The sequence below is a fragment of the Diabrotica virgifera genome, chromosome 2 (assembly GCF_917563875.1).
Source record: "Diabrotica virgifera virgifera chromosome 2, PGI_DIABVI_V3a".
Classification (NCBI taxonomy): Eukaryota; Metazoa; Arthropoda; class Insecta; order Coleoptera; family Chrysomelidae; genus Diabrotica; species Diabrotica virgifera.
Window position 1 is genome coordinate 222,593,664 of NC_065444.1, and position 18,650 is coordinate 222,612,313.

General features: G+C 32.2%; 2 protein-coding genes across 3 annotated transcripts in view; one reads left to right on the forward strand and one right to left on the reverse strand.

Annotated features, from left to right (window-relative positions):
- LOC126880404 (zinc finger protein ZFP2-like) overlaps window positions 1-18,650 on the forward strand; it is an 82,774-nt gene that overhangs the window by 40,629 nt on the left and 23,495 nt on the right. The window lies entirely within an intron of this gene.
- Window positions 7,405-8,320, reverse strand: LOC126880405 (uncharacterized). Its single transcript, XM_050644243.1, has 2 exons — window positions 7,688-8,320; window positions 7,405-7,500 (listed from the first exon to the last, which is right to left on the reverse strand). The coding sequence occupies exons 1-2, from the start codon at window positions 8,000-8,002 to the stop codon at window positions 7,498-7,500; spliced, it is 318 nt and encodes a 105-aa protein (XP_050500200.1). The 5' UTR covers window positions 8,003-8,320; the 3' UTR covers window positions 7,405-7,497.

The following is an 18,650-nucleotide window of genomic DNA, read 5'->3' on the forward strand; positions in this document are numbered from 1 at the left end:
TGGTGGCCGTTTTTAAATATCGTTTCTTACATATTTATTCTGCTTTTCCTGATTATTCCTTCCAATGTTAGATTGAATGCGGTTGTTGATAGTGTGTTTCCTTGTCGTAATCCTTCCTTGGTTTCAAACTTTTTGGATGTATACCCTTTCCATGCTATTTCGTTGTATTTTCCATCGTTATCTTTATCATCCTGACAATTTTACTTGGTGTCCCCAATTCTTTCATCAGTTCGTACATCTGCTGTCTGTTTACTGTGTCGTAGGCCTGCTTAAAGTCGATGAATAAAGCATATCGTACTGTTTTATGTTCGTAACAGATAGTCTGTATTTATTTTAAGGCAAATATTTGGTCCGTCGTTGATCTGTTGTTTCTAAAACCTGCCTGGTATTCTCCCAATATTTTTTCCGAATATTGATTTAGTCTTTTTCTTACACTTTGTGTTAAGATTTTGTAAACTATTTCTAGTAGTGCGATGCCTCCATAGTTTTCGCATAGCATTCTATCATCTTTTTTATGTATTGGGCATATCCCAGATAGCAATATAAAATTGTTTCAAACTTACAACAAGTTTGATACATCAAACATGAAAGCTTGCTGCAGGTTTGCCATGGCAACTTTGCAAGCTTGCAGCAAGTTTAAATCAAACTTGCTAGTTGGAGTGTGACAAACTTGCATGAAGTTTGTTTTTTCAAACTTGAAACTTGCTGAAGGTTTGTTTTTGTTTTGTTGCATGAAGTTTGTTTTTTCAAACTTGATACAAACTTACTTAAGGTACTAGTACACTTTAGAAGACCAAAAATAATCATTTTTTTCAAGAATTTTTTTCTCAGAACCTTTATTAAAAATGAAAATAAAATATTTTACATATTAATATCTAACTCTTAGAGAGTACAAAAAATATATCTTTTTTCATTTACGCACGTACACTAATATTGTAGAGGGCGCAAAAGTCGAGGCCTCGAAAAATGATGGCGGACAGTTAATCTCAGGATTGGGATACCTGAAACAAAAAAATTGTACTGTATTTGAAAGAGGAAGGTTTCTTACGTGACAATTTACCACAATTTTACCAAAAAATAAATATTTTTTAACCATGAAAAACTGAAGAAAAACGGGCGATTTTTTCACAAAAAATTTTCAAATTTCCTTAAAATCTTTTTTTTTGCGGAATTTTTCACTAACGGTGGTAAATTGTCACGTAAGAAACCGTCCTTTTTTAAATGCCGTACGATTTTTTTGTTTCAGAGATCCCAATCCTGAGATTAACTGTCCGCCATCGGAACTACTTTTTTTCGAGGCGTCGACTTTGGCGCCCTCTACAATATTAGTGTACATGTATAAATGAAAAAAGATATATTTTTTGTATTCTCTAAGAGTTAGATATTAATATGTAAAAGTTTTATGTTCATTTTTAATAAAGGTTCTGAGAAAAAAAAATCTTGAAAAAATTCTTATTTTTAGTCTTCTAAAGTGTACTAGTACCTTAAGGTTTGTTTTGACATACTAGCCACAATTTGAATAAAACAATGTGAATAAAAAATACAATACCATTTTATATAACTATTTATTCAGTAATCACTCAACTAAAATACAATCTATTGTCTAAAATTATTTATTGGAACTTACATTAAACCCGCTAGCTTCAGATTCCGATGCTCAGTTTTGTCTCAGCTCTGAAACAAATAAAATAAATTGTTATAAAGTCTTGCTGTGTGAACAGAATTAATATTTGCTATTAAAAGAGATAAAAACAGTTAAAGTAACAATTTTACAATAAAAGCTAAAAGTTATTTATAAATAATATATTATATGTTTATTTTGGATAGTATGTATGTAAATACAGTTAGAAGCTAGAAAAACATAAAAAACTTACCTAATCACCACAAGCAGGTGGGTCTATGAAAAACTGAAGAAAACAAGCTTCAGCTTAGTAATTAAAGTAATAGTGTCGGAGAATTGTACGGTAAATGTTGTAAAAAAATCAAAGAAAAATACCAACATAGGATAGGATATACCTAACACCTCACGTGCCCTAACCACAAATTATCACCGCTTGGCAGGATGGCAGGTTACTTTTCCCGTGTTGCCAGCTGTCGAGTAAGCTTTTTCCCTCAACGTACCTTAAAAATTCTTACCTTTATGATAAAATTCCCTCCTATGCTCCTATTTAAAAAATCTGTGAAAATATGTTGGAATTATTTTTAAATATTTTGATTTTTATAAATATTTTACAATTTGGACTGGAGCAAAGATTCCCTTATGTTAACTTTTTCCCTTTTATGTTGAAAATTCTCGCAGAAAGGGAAATTTACCACAGGTGGCAACACTCTAGTTTTCGAGGGCGTGACATCAGTCAGGGTAACGAATGAAACCGAACCGACCGTAACATGTAATAGATGGCACGCGTGACATGGCTTTGCAACTGTACGCTTGCAGCAAAGTTGCTACAAACTTGAATCATCATCTTTGTCATAACAATATTGCAGCAAACCTGACACAAACTTGCCTCGTCATATTTGACGCAGCAATTTAAAATCAAAGAAGAATCAAACTTGCCACAAGTTTACATGCTATCTGGGATCCTTGCTATGGTCCACTCTTCTGGCATTTTTTCTACTTCCCATATTCTTTTTATCAGGTCATATATCTCTTTTTGTAGTCTTTTTCCTCCTGATTTTATCATTTCGGCCGATATTTCTGTTATCTCTGGGCTTTTGATATTTTTCAGGCTCTTTATTTCGTTCTTTATTTCTTGCTCTGTGGGTATTGCTATCTGATCATCTTCAATTTCATGGTTTGTTTCTTTTTGTACTTTGCTCTTATTTAGCAGTTCTGTGAAATAGTTTTGCCAGTTTCCCATTATTTTTTCCGGCTCATTTAACAGCACCCCTTTATCATCTCTCATGTATGGGTTGTTTTTCTGATCCGATATCTTTCCATTTTTTTTTGCTTCCTGGTAGAACGATCTTCTTTCTTTTTTTTTTGAAATTTTTCTTCTATTTCTTTCAGTTTGTTCTCGTTGTATTTTCTCTTTTTGCTTCTACATTTTCTTTTCATGATTTTTCTCAATTCTTTATATTATTCTCTATTGATATCTTCGTTATTTGTGAGATTTTTGAGTCTTAACTTTCTTATTGCTTCTGCTACTTCTTGACATTCTTCATCATACCAATCTTTTGTTTTGTGTTTTCTCTTGGTTTTCGCTAGGATTACTTTACTTGTGTTCAGGATTGCTTCTTTTATGTTTCCCCATTGTTTGTCTGGGTCTGGGTCTGTTTCTTGTTCCCCGATTAGTCTGTTGGATATTCCCTGCTCATACTTGTTCTGTATGTTATTATCTTTTAATAGTTCTATGTTGAATTGCTTTCCAATTTCTTGTTTTGTTTTATTGTTTTTCTTTATGTTATGCTCGATTTTGTATTCTGCTCTCACCAAGTAGTGGTGCGAGTTACAGTCCGCTCCTCTCATACTTTTTACGTTTATTACATTGTTTGCATGTTTCTTCTCTATTAAAATATGGTCTATCAGATTTACTGTCTTTTTATCAGGGGAAATCGACGTTCCTTTATATATCTTATTTAATTATTATATTATATCTTATTAATCGGCGTAATTGTGTGCTTCTTATCACCATTTGCCTTTCTGTTGCAAAACCTATTATTCTTTGACCATTATCATTCGACACCTCATTCTTAGCCTATACAGGGTGGTGAATCGTAAAACGGGCCATAGGAAACTCAATGTAAAATTCTAAACTGTTGAATTCCTGCTTCCCTAATTATTTTACATCAAAAGTCATGAGAGAATATTTGTAGAGAATTGAAATCTGTATCTAAATCAAAAGTTAAAATTGTTCTACTATTTAAATGCATTCCAAAATTTTGAAAAATATGATCTATTTGCCACAGTAGGTACAGTCGGAAAAATGAAAGAATATGGCTTTTCATCGATTGTCATTTGTTTCGAGCTTCTGTCATAATGTTGTATAATCTGTGTATAATATTAATATACACGGATTATACGACATATGACAGAAGCTCGAAACAAATGACTGTGAATGAAAAGCCCTATACCCATGAACGATCACATCAATCACTTATTTTGTATTTGCTGTCTTTTTCTATAAATAACAAACGTTTGTTATAGAAAAAGACAGCAAATACAAAATACCTAAGTGATTGATGTGGTCGTTCATGGGTATAGGGCTTTTCATCAAACGTTTGTTATAGAAAAAGACAGCAAATACAAAATAAGTGATTGATGTGATCGTTCATGGGTATAGGCTTTGGCATATAGCATAGCATTGTATAGCATTGGCTTTTCATCGATTGTCATTTGTTTCGAGCTTCTGTCATGTGTCGCATAATATTAATATATCTACGTCATACGTCTTTGGTTTGTATCATTGTAAAATACCAATAACGTATGACGTAGATATATTAATATTATGTGACACATGACAGAAGCTCGAAACAAATGACTGAATGAAAAGCCCTATTCATTCATTTTTACAATATGTGTGTAAAAGTTAGGCCACACGTTACTATTTAACTGACAGTGCTCACACCATTGACTGAATAAAAAATCTTTATTATTGTTACAAGTTCTTTACAATACTTTATTTAAACTCCAATACAATATTACAATATGTTAACAACTTGAACAAACTGACAACTTTAAATACTCAAAATCTCAAAATACAACTGAACTATCAAATGTCAAACACAATGTTTATATAGTTTTCTGACGTTCTAGACGTCACCAGACATTTCTGGGTTATTCCATGACATCCAGAACATTCTCGTACGTGACTACTTCTTCTTTCACGTCGAGGGACTCTTTCTATGTAGGAACAATCTACGGAACTGTCATAACACTGCTCCCTCCTTTATAGTTATTCGCCTCGAATAACTGGTCTATCAGGGTCTGGTTGAAGCCAACAGGGTGGATCAGTTCCATGATATGGGGCTAATCTCTCAATGTGAATTACCTTGGGTTTACTTCTCGCTGAAAACTGGATGCGGTAGACTAGATCATTTATTTTCTTTAAGACGGTGTACGGGCCTTCCCAGTTTCGTTGAAGTTTCGGACAAAGTCCTTTCTTGCGTGTGGGATTGTATAGCCATACTGGGTCACCCCTTTCGAAAATTGTCCCAGTAGCTTGCACATCGAACCTGGACTTGGCTTTATCACTTTGAAGCTTCAAACTTTTACGAGCAAATTCGTGGACTTTTTCCAGTTTTTCTCTTAAGCTTTCTAGGTACGTCAGGGATGAAGGTTCTTCTTCACAGGTAGGCAATTTTCCGAAAATAAGATCTTGAGGAAGCTTCATTTCTCTTCCGGTGATCATCTCATCATTGATGGAGAATAACCGGTTGCTTCATGTTCAGAACTTCTGTAGGCTAACAGGAATAGAGGTATTAGGGTATCCCAATCTTTTTGATTATCAGCAACAAACATTGAGAGGTATTGACAAATAGTTCTATTATGTCTTTCGATCATTCCGTCTGATTGTGGGTGGAGAGGCGTAGTTCGAGTTTTCTTAATACCCAAGATTTTCATTAGTTCTTGCCATAATTCGGATTCAAAATTTCGTCCCTGATCAGAATGCAACTCTAAAGGAACTCCATGTCTTGATACGACGTGTGTTATGAATGCTTCCGCTACAGTCGTCGCTTCTTGATTAGGAAGAGGTGCAATTTCAGGCCATTTTGAAAAATAATCCATTGCAACCATTAAGTACTTGTTACCTCTCTCTGTCGTTGGAAGTGGACCGAGAATATCAACTGCAAGTCGTTCAAAAGGCTCTCCGGAAAGATATTGTGCCATTTTACCACGACTTCTTGTTCTAGGGCCTTTTCTACCGTTACACAAGTCGCATTTCTTACACCATTCTTCTACATCTCGGCGACAATTGATCCAATAAAATCTGTCTCGAATCCTGGCCAGTGTTCTTTTTACCCCAAAATGTCCTCCAGACAGGCTGCTATGAAGTTCTTGCAACACACTTTTAATGTGTGATTTTGGCAGTACCACTTGTTGCACTATACGTACTCCATCGGTACTTTCCCACTTCCGATATAACAAACCATTCGAAAGATGCAAGGATTCCCATTGAGCCCAGTACGCCTTTATAGTTCGACTGTATTTAGATATTTCCTGCCAAAGAGGTCTTACTCCATTTTTAAGCCAATCTCGTATAACTCTTAAGTCGTTATCTTTCTTTTGACTCTTCTTAAAGTTTTCCAGAGAAATCTGGTCATTATCTTCTTGCTGTTCAACTGTGGTCATCCGCAGACTAACTTCTTCGGTTACATTCTCTTTTTGTGCTAGCTGACGTTGGCTTTGAACTTGTAATTCATTTAATGCATTTTGGTATTCTTGAAATTGTTTATTTAACACATTCTTCTCTTTCATCAGTTTTTGACATTCGTTTTCCAGATTGGACTGTGTAGTTTTTGCATTATTTTGAATTACCTTACACTCTTCTTGCAATATTGTCACCTGTTCTCTTAATCTTTCTATTTTATTTTTACTAATCGCTAGTTGTTCCTTCAAATGGCTAACTTCAAATTCCAGTGTATTTTCTTCCTTTCTATGGTCAGTTGTAGGAAATCTGTTTCTTAGTGACCATCTACCATCATTTCTAGTGAGACTTTGCGACAGGCTTCTGGATGTCGAACTAGGCGACCTTCTGATCTCATTATTGTATTCTTCTTTTCGTGCTTGGGATCGGCTTCTGCAATTGGATTTTAGATGTCCCATTCTTCCGCAGTTAAAACATCTTCTGTTTTCATTTCGAGGTTTTTGTTGGATATTTTGTAGTAAGCTTAATATCTGGGATAAAACTAGTTGTTCATTATCTGTGGTAGTGACTTGCTTATTTTCTGTAAATCTTATTTCTTTTAATTGTGGAAGAGATCTAGAAATATTTTTCGCCGCTTCGTACTCCTGAGCTGAGATTAGTGCTTTATCTAGCGTTTTGTGGTATTGTAATCTCAGAGCCTGTTGCATTTCGATATCATGCAGTCCATCTATGAAAGCCTGTATACCGATTTGTTCCAGAAAATCTCTTGGTGCCTGAGGATATGCCAAATGTAATAATCTTTTAATATCGGCTTCAAATTCTTGTAGGCTCTCGTTATGTTTTTGATACCGAACTTTAAGCTGACTTTGAAAAACCTGCTTCAGATGTTGTTGGCCATATCTTGTTTCTAAAGCTTGAACAAGTGAGTCATAACTAAGTGAATCCTGAGGAAGAAATTGAAGGACGGTTGCTGCCTGGCCTCGAAGCGACACCACCAAGGAAGCTGCCATTTCTCTTTCAGTCCAGCCATTTGCTTTAGCTGCAGCTTCAAATTGGAAACGATACGTTTCCCATGCTGTTTGGCCATCGAAGGTGGGTGGTTTCAAAATTTTGCTATTTCTGATTGTGCCTGATTCAAGAAGATTTAGGGGATGTGAAGATGAAGGGGCTGTTTCAGATTCGACATTCGTTACTGAAACAATACGAGATAAAGAAGCTTGGGTATTAATTTTTCGTTCTAACATAACTATTTGTCTTTCTAAACTAGATTTTAAATTATCTTGTTGTTGCTTTAAATCATTTTGTTGCTGTTCTAGTTTATTATCTAAATAGCTTTGTTTTTCTTCTAATGTGTCTATTCTACTATTAATTTGACTTACCTCTAATGTAAAACTTTCTTGAATTTGTGACAAACTATTTATTATTTCTACCTCTACTTGTCTACGCCTCTCCTCCTCTTCTTGCCTACGTTTCTCTTCATTTTCTTTCTCTGCTTGCCTACGTTTCTCTTCATTTTCTTTCTCTTCTTGCCTACGTTTCTCTTCATTTTCTTTCTCTGCTTGCCTACGTTTCTCTTCATTTTCTTTCTCTGCTTGCCTACGTTTCTCTTTCAACTCTTCCATTTTTAAAAACCATTCTGGTGGTCCGGATGTATCCATTTCTTTCTCGAATTTAGTAGATCTTGTATTGACCATATACAAATTACTTAATGTCTTCTTATCCCACCGCTGTCACCAATGTTACAAGTTCTTTACAATACTTTATTTAAACTCCAATACAATATTACAATATGTTAACAACTTGAACAAACTGACAACTTTAAATACTCAAAATCTCAAAATACAACTGAACTATCAAATGTCAAACACAATGTTTATATAGTTTTCTGACGTTCTAGACGTCACCAGACATTTCTGGGTTATTCCATGACATCCAGAACATTCTCGTACGTGACTACTTCTTCTTTCACGTCGAGGGACTCTTTCTATGTAGGAACAATCTACGGAACTGTCATAACATTATTAATACTTTCTCCGCAACTGAGGGTATCTTATCAACTTTATTGTTTTTAAACAATAAATGATAAAATAAAAATATTGACAGTTCAAAAATGTGAAAATAATAACTTCATTGTGACACATTATTGCACTGTGTGTGGCCTAATTTTGGGCTGAAAAACTGAAAAATGTATTACATTTTTACAAAATTTTCGAATATGTTTAATTCGTAGAACAATTTTAACAGTTGTTTTCAATACAGATTTCAATCCTCTACAAATAGTTTCAATGTCTTTTGATGTAAAATAATTAGGGAAGCAGGAATTCAACAGTTTAGAATTTTACATTGAGTTTCCTATGGCCCGTTTTCCAGTTCACCACCCGGTATATATTGCCTACTATATTTCCCTATTATGTGCTCGTATATATTCTCTCTTCACACTGACAAAAACTTTACAAGTGCGAAATTTGTTTAAAGCAATTTAGTCAAGCAGGTACATTGAAAAAGCATTTAAGAGTGCACACTGGAGAAAAACTTTATAAGTGCGAAATTTGTTTTAAACAATTTACTCATTCGAGTAGTTTAAAAGGACATATGAGGTTGCACACTAGGGAAAACCCTTAAAAGTGCGAAATGCGTTTTAACCCTTTTGTTCGCATACCAAAATAAAAATGTGAAAACTTTGTTTTCTTTCTGTTAATGCCCTTGCTAGAATTATTTAAAAATTTATAAAATAGATATTTAACTTTTAATTTATCGCTAAGTACCAAAGGGTCTAGCCGGGTAAGATGATGAAAAATCCCCTTAACTCGATTCGAATTCCATATAGGTCACTGTTTAGCACATACAGTACGTAAATCGTTCAGCTGGACATCGGGAATATACATTGAGAGAATTGTGACAACTGCGCTAACCTGTGTTAGTTGAAGCTTCTGTTCGAGTACGAGTTTTTGGTGTAATAGAGCTGTTAGAACGAATAGAATGAGTAGTTTTGAAGCAAGGCTGTCCATAAATAAATCAAAAACAAAGTTTATGATTAATGAGTTAATAATTTTACTTTCATTTTTAAAATATTTTTTATTAAAAACCTAATTTCAAAACTAAACAGTTTTCCCATTCCCTTAGGCCAAAAATATTTAGCTACTATATTGTCATATTTTGACGTTTATTTGTGTTAGTTGAAATGAGTTGTCAATTTTGAGGTTAATGCCCTTTAATGCTAACAACCATATTGTCATCGAGAGAGCTCAGTTGCCACAATTATCTCAATGTAATACAATGTATGTATTTATGTATCTAAATATATACGATGTTTTTTCCCTATGCCCAGCTGAACGATTTACGTACTGTATACAGAAACTCACTGTCTGACAATTTTAGCCCCCTAGTTGGTCACGTGACCCACCTAGAACCTAATTAGGCTTTTTATGTTTTTATTTTTTATCTCAGCCGCATCAAGAGCTAGCGAAAAACTTTAAAATAAAAAAGTTGTTGGTCTCAAAAAGTTCTGTCCGACAAAAATACTTTGGAATCGTTAAGACATTTTATTTTTTGCATGAAAACGGCGCGTCGTATGAAAAAAAGAGAAGATAGATTTTTTGTCAGAAATTGGACGAGGAATTCAAAAATAATTGCTAATTTGAAATATGTCAGTGGCGTACTATATTTTTTCTTTAAAAAGTTCAGACTATTATAGGTCAGGATCCCGCGTATGAAAAAAAAGTTGATTAATAGCAAGCTGAAAATGTGTTAATAGCTTAAGGGTGTCTAGTCGGATAAACTGTGATATATGGGAACACTGAAACAGGGGCAGTTTTAATTGTGGAACAGGTTAAAAATTTGGAACGCTCAGACCACGAAAACGGTACATTTATTTTGTCCAACAGACTTAAACTCTCCGAACAGAGATTAAACTCTCATGCAAAAATCATACTGCTATTTATCACCTGTCATAATTCCTGTCATTTGACATATTCTACATGTTCCACTCATTAAAACACCCATTTGGTGATAAATAGCAGTCTGATTTTTGCATGAGAGTTTATTCTCTGTTCGGAGAGTTTAAGTCTGTTCTGTCGGACAAAATACATGTGCCGTTTTCGTGGTCTGACCGTTCCAAATTTTTAACCTCTTCCACAATTAAAACTTCCCCTGTTCCAGTGTTCCCATATATCAAAGTTTGCCCGACTAGACACCCTTAAGTTATTAACAAATTTTCAGCTTGCTATTAATCAACTTTTTTTCATACGCGGGATCCAGACCTATTACCCGTATGCGCGCAAATGATGAATATAAAATCTTGATTGTATGTTAAAAAATGCACAATAACTACCTCTTAAAACCCGCCAGATTTTACTAGTTTTATTACAAATCGTAAAAAATGTATAAAATGTTGTTTACTTCAACCCTTGTCAATCGTTTCCCTGTATCTTGAAAATGATTATTACAAAAAATTTTTTACCTGCTGATCTGAAAACAAACTAAAAATCTTTTAGAGACATTAGTACCCCAAAAAAGTTGGATACTCATGATCTCTAAAATATCGCTAAGTGTTGCAATTACGGGAGATTCAGTTGGACCGGATTCTAAGTGTCGCCAAAACACTCCATGAAAAAATAAATAATAATTTTTTTTTAAATAAAATAAAAATTCCATTTTTTACCTTACCTTTTAATAATTTTTTTAATTGAGGTATAATTATATTATTGGTTTTATAAAAAAATGCTGTAAATTTTTTATAATATGATTGTTTGTATTACCAATTGTTTATTAGTTTTAACGAAGAATGATTATCGTTTTAATAAAAATGATTATATATTCCAATTACGGAGTATTTTATTCAGTTTATCTATTTATTTTGGATTTGAAGGTACACTATGTTTATACTATGCCGTACTAGTAGTGGGTCCTGCAGTGTCCGTGTTAATGTCAGGATAAACTAGTTTGTCTAGGCCATACTAGTTTATCCTATTGCGTTTAGGACAATTATCCTAACGCGTTCAGGACAAACTAGTTTGGCCTAGGCCAAACTAGTTTGTCCTGAAATCGGGTTTGGCCGGTAACATATACATTTCTGAATACAAAAGAAATATTATTTTCTTTACTTTAAAATGGTGTATTGTAAAAAATTCTACGAATATTTTTAAACAAGATATGCTTTTTCAAAGTGTGAAATATACACAAGCAAGATGTACCAATAAGTTAAAACCATATATATGGAAAACTTTTTTATTAATAATTTTATGAAAAAAATATTCGTTATAAAATGCTCTGCATAGGCTAAAACCTAATATGCAATCATCAGATATCAAATTTTATCAATAGTATATGAGGTGTGTTAAAAAATATGAATTTCGCACAAGAGTAAAGTACATTTTTTATATTTCACAATATGGAAAAGTATTATTAAGAAAAGTTGTAATTCAAAATTATGTTCTAATATGCAATTATATTCTTCTAATTAAAAAAAATTCAAAATTTTTCTCAAATTACTGATACTCTTGGATATCCTATGGATACCTTGTTTAAAAATAGTCCTAGAATTTTTGACCATATGTACACCAGTTTAAAGTAAAGAAAATAAGCATTGTTTTTAATTCCTTAATGTATATACCCAAATGTACAAAAAAAAGTAATAATGAGAAATTTAAAAAAAAAATCAAAAATCGTTACAAGTAAAAAACTTTGAAATACCATAACTTGCTTAAAAATAGTCGTAGGTACAACCTTATACAATCGACCATTTTAATAGCCATTGAATTCTCTTCCTGCTAAATGTACCGTTGCATATGCCTAGAAAAAGTTACAGAACAATGTTTGCGAAATAATGGAGAACATGGCCCAAAAATGCTGTGAGCGGCAAACTTTGAAAAATCATATTTTGGAAACTATAAATCATAGAGACTTCTACCAAACGTTATTTTATAAAGAGGAAGGATGGAAGTTTTTTTTCTGTGAAGTAATGCCTATACCCATGTCCCTTTGGAAAAAAGTTATGAAACAAAAAAAATTGCTCCCTTTTGTGTTTTTTTACTTTTTCTTTTAAATATATTTTTGTAAAAAAATATTTTTTACTTTAAAAGGTGATATTTCGATAGTAAATTTCATCTGGAACCATTTTTCTGTACACTACTTTATCTGAACACCCTAATGCACCCTGTGGCTAAAGACTAATTCATCCCTTTCTTAAAAACGTACCAATTTAAACGGTAGCACTCCGCGGTTTTTTCATATTTAGAGATCCATTGACCACATGAAACAATAAAACACCGTTAACGTTGTAGTTTCTTTCAAAAGTCTAAATCAATAGCCTATTATTTCAGATTCATATTTAAAAATGTGATTTGTTTCACTTTTGTTGTGAAGCCAACAGTCATAAGCCAACTAATTTTGCAGTTCATTTGTTTAATAAAAAATTTAGCACCTACTTTTGGAGTATGGTGTATTCCACGAATATACGTCTGTTTTGGATTATCGCGACAACGAATATTTTAGTGTGCAACATAAGAAGTACGAAAGTATTTTGCTCTAATAATTACTCCAATAAACAACAATATAATTTACAATTTACTTTCGTTCTTCATATTTTGCACAGTAAAATATTCGTTGTCGCGATAATCCAAAACAGACGTATATTCGTGGAATGGGGATTAGAACTTTTTGATATGCTGTTTATTATACGTTTCATATTCAAATTATAAAAAGTTATACAAATAATATGGAATTAAATGAAATAGAAACACCTCGATTGGCTAAGCAAACGATTAATCGAAAATGAATGGCAAATGCAACATTTCAACAATCTTTGTTGAATAACTTTTAAAGGAAGATATAGACGAGGACAAAAACTTTGTCAATAATTACTTCATTTTTCCTACAGTTTTTACAGACAACCAAAAACTTGATGCAAAAATTCAAATTTTACAAGTATTTCAAATAATCAAAAATAGACGAGTAATGGTCTTTACAGCTACTAACTAGCTACTTAATGACACAACCTTCCGGATATTCGCACAATCAATTGTCCAACGTGCCGCGCCCATCTTAAGTATCAACAAAAAAATCCACAACGAATTAACTCCATGTTGACACACTGAAATCTCCAATGCAACTATCGACTGTTTGCGCACCCTACACAACTAAATAATTTAGTCGAGAAAAAAATCGCAATACCCTCACGATTCGACTAAAAAGTTGTATGTATCCGGGGCCCTTAGAGAATTTCTAATTTACTCTGGGCTAATTAGCAAAATTCATGGAAAAGTTATTTACCAGCAATTTTATTGCTGGAATCGAATTATAAGATCCTATATATTAATAATATAGGTATGCAAAGTCCGCAGATAGTGTGCTACTTTTTTTATAAACAAAATGGCGCCGACAAATCGTATTTTTTTCAATTATTGCTCTATAACTCCAAATATTTTAACATTACAACAAAAACACCCAAATAAAAATTCACCGCAATTAAATTCTGCATAGAGATATATTTTTCCCGATTTGCTCCGACGAAAATTTTCCTCAGAAAATGCGGGTTTTTCCAACAAAAACTCTAATTTTCAAATAAAGTTTTAGGTAAGTAATTATTAAGCAATAATTAAATAACTTAGTGACATCAACGCTTTCTTGGTATAGATTGTAATTCCAGAAGCCGGTGAAAATTAAGCGAATATTTTAGCAACAATTCAATTGTTAATTAACAATTTACGATCGCAATAATAACCAAAATAATCATGATACATTGATCAAACTTATAAAGATTATAAATATGAGATGCTTATTTAATATTTTATCGACAAAATATAAATTTTTCGTTTTTTTGCATAATTACTAAATTTTGAAAAAAAAAAAGTTATAATACGCTCTGGTCTAATTAGTAAAGTACAAAGAAAGGTCATTTACCAGCAATTTCATTGCTGGAATCGAATATTATGATCCTATATATTAATAATATAGGTATGCAAAGTATGCAGATAGTGTGCTACTTTTTTTATTAACAAAATGGCGCCCCCAAATCGTGTTTTTTTCAATTATTGGTATATAACTCCGAAGATTTTAACTTTACACCAAAAACACTTAAATAAAAATTCACCCCAATTCACCTCGGAAAATGTGGGTTTTCCCAACAAAATCTCGAATTTTCAAATAAATTTTTTGGGCAAGTAATTATTTATCAATAATTAAATAACTTGATGAAATAAAAGCTTTCTTGGTATAGACTATAACTGCAGAAGCCGGTGAAAATTAAATGAATATTTTAGCAACAATTCAATTGTTAATAACAACGGAGGGAAACGAACGTCTTGGTGGAACGATGAAGTGAAAAGAGAAATAAAAGAAAAGAAGAAATTATGGAAAGAATACATACAAGACAAAACACAACAAAAATATGAAAATTATAAGAGACAAAGAATAAAAGTTAAAGAGATAGTTAAGAAAGAGAATAAGAAAAGTTGGGAAAAATTCGGAGAAAAAATGGAAGAAAATAGCACAGAAAACGTAAAATTATTTTATAGAACACTGAAAAACCTAAGAAGCAACAAAGAAACGAAACTGAAACAAATAATGAACAAGGAAGGAACAATAATAAATGACGATAAAACAATAATGGAAAGATGGAGGGAACATTTCCAGCTGATACTGAATGGAAATCAAGCGAATACAATGGAGAGGGAAAGCCACATCAAGAGAGTATCCATGAGAAACACGGAAAATCCAGAAACTATAGAAAAAGAAGAACTAGAAGAAGCAATAAGAAAGATAAAGATTGGAAAAGCACCAGGAAGCGATGAAGTAGCACCAGAAATGATGAAATATATAGGAGTAAAAGCAAAAGAAAAATTGTTATACATTATAACCTAATATGGAAGAGAAAAGTAATACCCAGAGAATGGACAAATGCAGTAATTATACCTATATACAAGAAAGGAAACACAAGAGACTGTAAGAACTATAGAGGTATATCACTACTATGTGTAGCAGCAAAAGTATACGAAACCATAATAGAAAGGAAAATCAGAAAAGAAATAGAACATAAATTAGAGGACGTACAAAGTGGATTCAGGAAAGGACACAACACACAAGACCATATATTCACCATGTAACAAGTAATAGAAAAAGCATTAAAGAAAAATAGAGAAATATATCTGAGCTTTATAGACATGGAAAAAGCCTTCGACTCAGTCAAAAGAAAAGATATATGGGAAAGCCTAAAGAAGAAGGAAGTAAGTGAAGAACTGATAGAAGCAACAAAGAGTATATACATGAAAACAACAAATACAGTAAGAATGTTAAATATAGAGTCAGAACCATTTGAAACAACTCAAGGAGTTAGACAAGGGGGAAGTCTCAGCCCAGTGCTATTCATAAATGTAATAGATGAGATAGTGAAAGAATGTAAGAAAACTTTCAAGAAATACTGCATCGGTTGGAACAGAATGCAAATGATAAACGCTGAGATGTGTATATTTGCAGACGACATACTATTAATTGCGGAAACAGCAGAAAAACTGAAATACAACTTAGAGAAATGGAACCTAGAAGCAAGCAAATACAACTTAAATGTAAACAAAGAGAAGACTCAGATAATGAAAATATCAAGGAAACAAGGGGCGGAAGATCAAATAGAAGTAATGATAGACCAACATCAAATAATACAGACAAATTCATACAAATACTTAGGAACAGTAATCAACAACAAAGGAGACATAGAGGACGATCTTAACAACAGAATGGACAACACAGGAAAACTATTCCAAGCACTAAATAGAGGATTCCTTAATAACAAAGAAATATCAACAAAGACCAAGATGACAATATACAAAACAATATATAGACCTACGGTGACATATGGAGCAGAAAATTGGATATTAAACAAAAGACATCAGAGCTGAATACAGGCAGCAGAGATGAAATACCTCAGAAGAACGATCGGAGTAAAAAGAACTGATAGAATCAGAAATGAAGAAATAAGAGAAAGTCTCAAAATCAAACCGATACTCGAGTCAATCAAGGAGAAAAAATTGGCATGGTTCGGACATCTAACCCGGATGGACAATAATAGACAAGTGAAAAGAGTGTGGGACGCCAAACCAATAGGTAAGAATAGAAGAGGAAGACCCATTAAAGAATGGAACAGTGTCATTACGCAGATACTGCAGAGTAAGGGTAAGACTTGGCAGGAAGCAACACAGATAGCATCCAATAGGAAGGAATGGAGAAAGTTCGTTAAGAGCTAGGACAATTCAGAAGATTGTAAAATATTGTAATTTAATGAATTTATTATAAATGGCCCAACACCGAAAGGTACAAATGGGTCTACTGATTAAGTAAAGTCAATAATTGTTAATTAACAATTTACAGTCGCAATAAACACCAAAATAATCATGAGACATTGATCAAACTTAGAAAGATTATAAAGATGTGATGCCTATTTAATATTTTGTCGACAAAATATAGTTTTTTTTATTTTTTTGCATAATCTTTAAATGTTAAAAAAAATAGTTATAAACAAATTAACATTTCTCAGAAATTGTTTATTATATTCTAATTTTAAAAAATACTAAAAAGGCGTATTTCAAAGGTCTTGAAAATGAATGCTTAAAAAAATTTTTCCAACAATTTCCAAAAAAGTTATGAAACAGCAAAGTAAATATAAGATTGCTCCGTTGTTTATAATTTGTTTTAATTGTTTCAAAGCTTAAAAGTGAGTCTGTGGTACAATCTAATTACTCACAAAGAATATCAAATATTAGTTCAATGGTTCTATTTTAATCAAAGATTAAAAATACTTTTTTTTGTAATTTTTAGCGCGAAAGTAGGCTTGATACAGAGCCGGAGATGTTCACTCGAAGCGACTGACACGCTTTAAACTCGCGCGAGTTGTGTATGTGGACGGGTATAATACATAATACATAGCTACGGTACTGTATTAGTCTACTTTCGCGCGTGTAAATTACAAAAAAAAATATTTATAATCTTTAATTAAAATATAACCATTAAACTTATAATCAATATTTTTTTTAAGTAATTAGCTTGTACTTTAAACTCACTTTTACGCTTTAAAAGAATTAAATAAAATTATAAACAACGCAATAATCGTATGTTTACTTTGCTGTTTCATAACTTTTTTGCAAATGGTTGTAAAAAAGTTTTAAAACATTCATTTTCAAGATATTTGAAATACGCATTTTAACTATTTTTTAAAATTAGAATATAATAAAAACTTTCTGATAAACGTTAATTTGTTTATAACTATCTTTTTAAACATTTAAAGATTATGCAAAAAAATAAACAATTTATATTTTGTCGACAAAATGTTAAATAGGCATCTCATCTTTATAAGATTTCAAAGTTTGATCAGTGTATCATAATTATTTTGGTTATTATTGCGACCGTAAATTATTAATTAACAATTAAATTGTTGCTAAAATATTCGTTCAATTTTCACCAGCTTCTGGAACTATAATCCAAACCAAGAAGGCTTTTAAGTCACCAAATGATTTAATTATTGGTAGATAATTACTTATCTAAAACTTTATTTGAAAATTAAAGATTTTGTTGGGAAAACCCGGATGTTCCGAGGAAAATTTGCATCGGAGCAGATCGGAAAAAAGATATCTCTATGCAGAATTTAATTGCAGTGAATTTTTATTTGAGTGTTTTTGTTGTAAAGTTAAAATCTTCGAAGTTATAGAGCAATAATTGAAAAAAACACGATTTTCGGGCGCCATTTTGTTTATAAAAAAAGTAGCACACTATCTGCGGACTTTGCATACCTATATTATTAATATATATAATCATAAGCTTCGATTCCAGCAATAAAATTGCTGGTAAATAACTTTTCCCAAAAATCGCCTATTCTCCGATAATCAGCCCAGACTAATTAAGCAGGTTCCACTGTACGTACTAAAATTTAAATTGTGCCAAATTTAGTGTACACTGCGTCCATAAAGTAACGCATAAATTCATTATTTCGTAAACAAGCTACTTTAAGGAAAAATCCCGAAATAAATCGATTTTTATTTTTAAATTATGATTTTTTGTCATATATATCATACTAGTGACCTCATCCATCTGGGCGTGATGACGTAATCGATGATTTTTTTAAATGAGAATATAGGTCATGTTATAGCTCATTTGAAAGCATATTTAATTCTCTATTCAATAATATAAACATTAACATAATCATTTATATTGGGTGTCCAAAAAAAGTTTTTTTTAATTAAATTAATTGACACAAAAAGATGAATGTATGTAATTGGTTTGATTCTAAATACATTTTACTACTGTCGGAAAACATAAAAAACATATTTAAAAAATAAACATTGATTTTCTCTCTTAAAC

Bases quoted from the DNA above. Each gene is read 5' to 3' on its own strand.
- LOC126880405 (XM_050644243.1), bottom strand. From the start codon at position 8,002: ATGGTCAATACAAGATCTACTAAATTCGAGAAAGAAATGGATACATCC.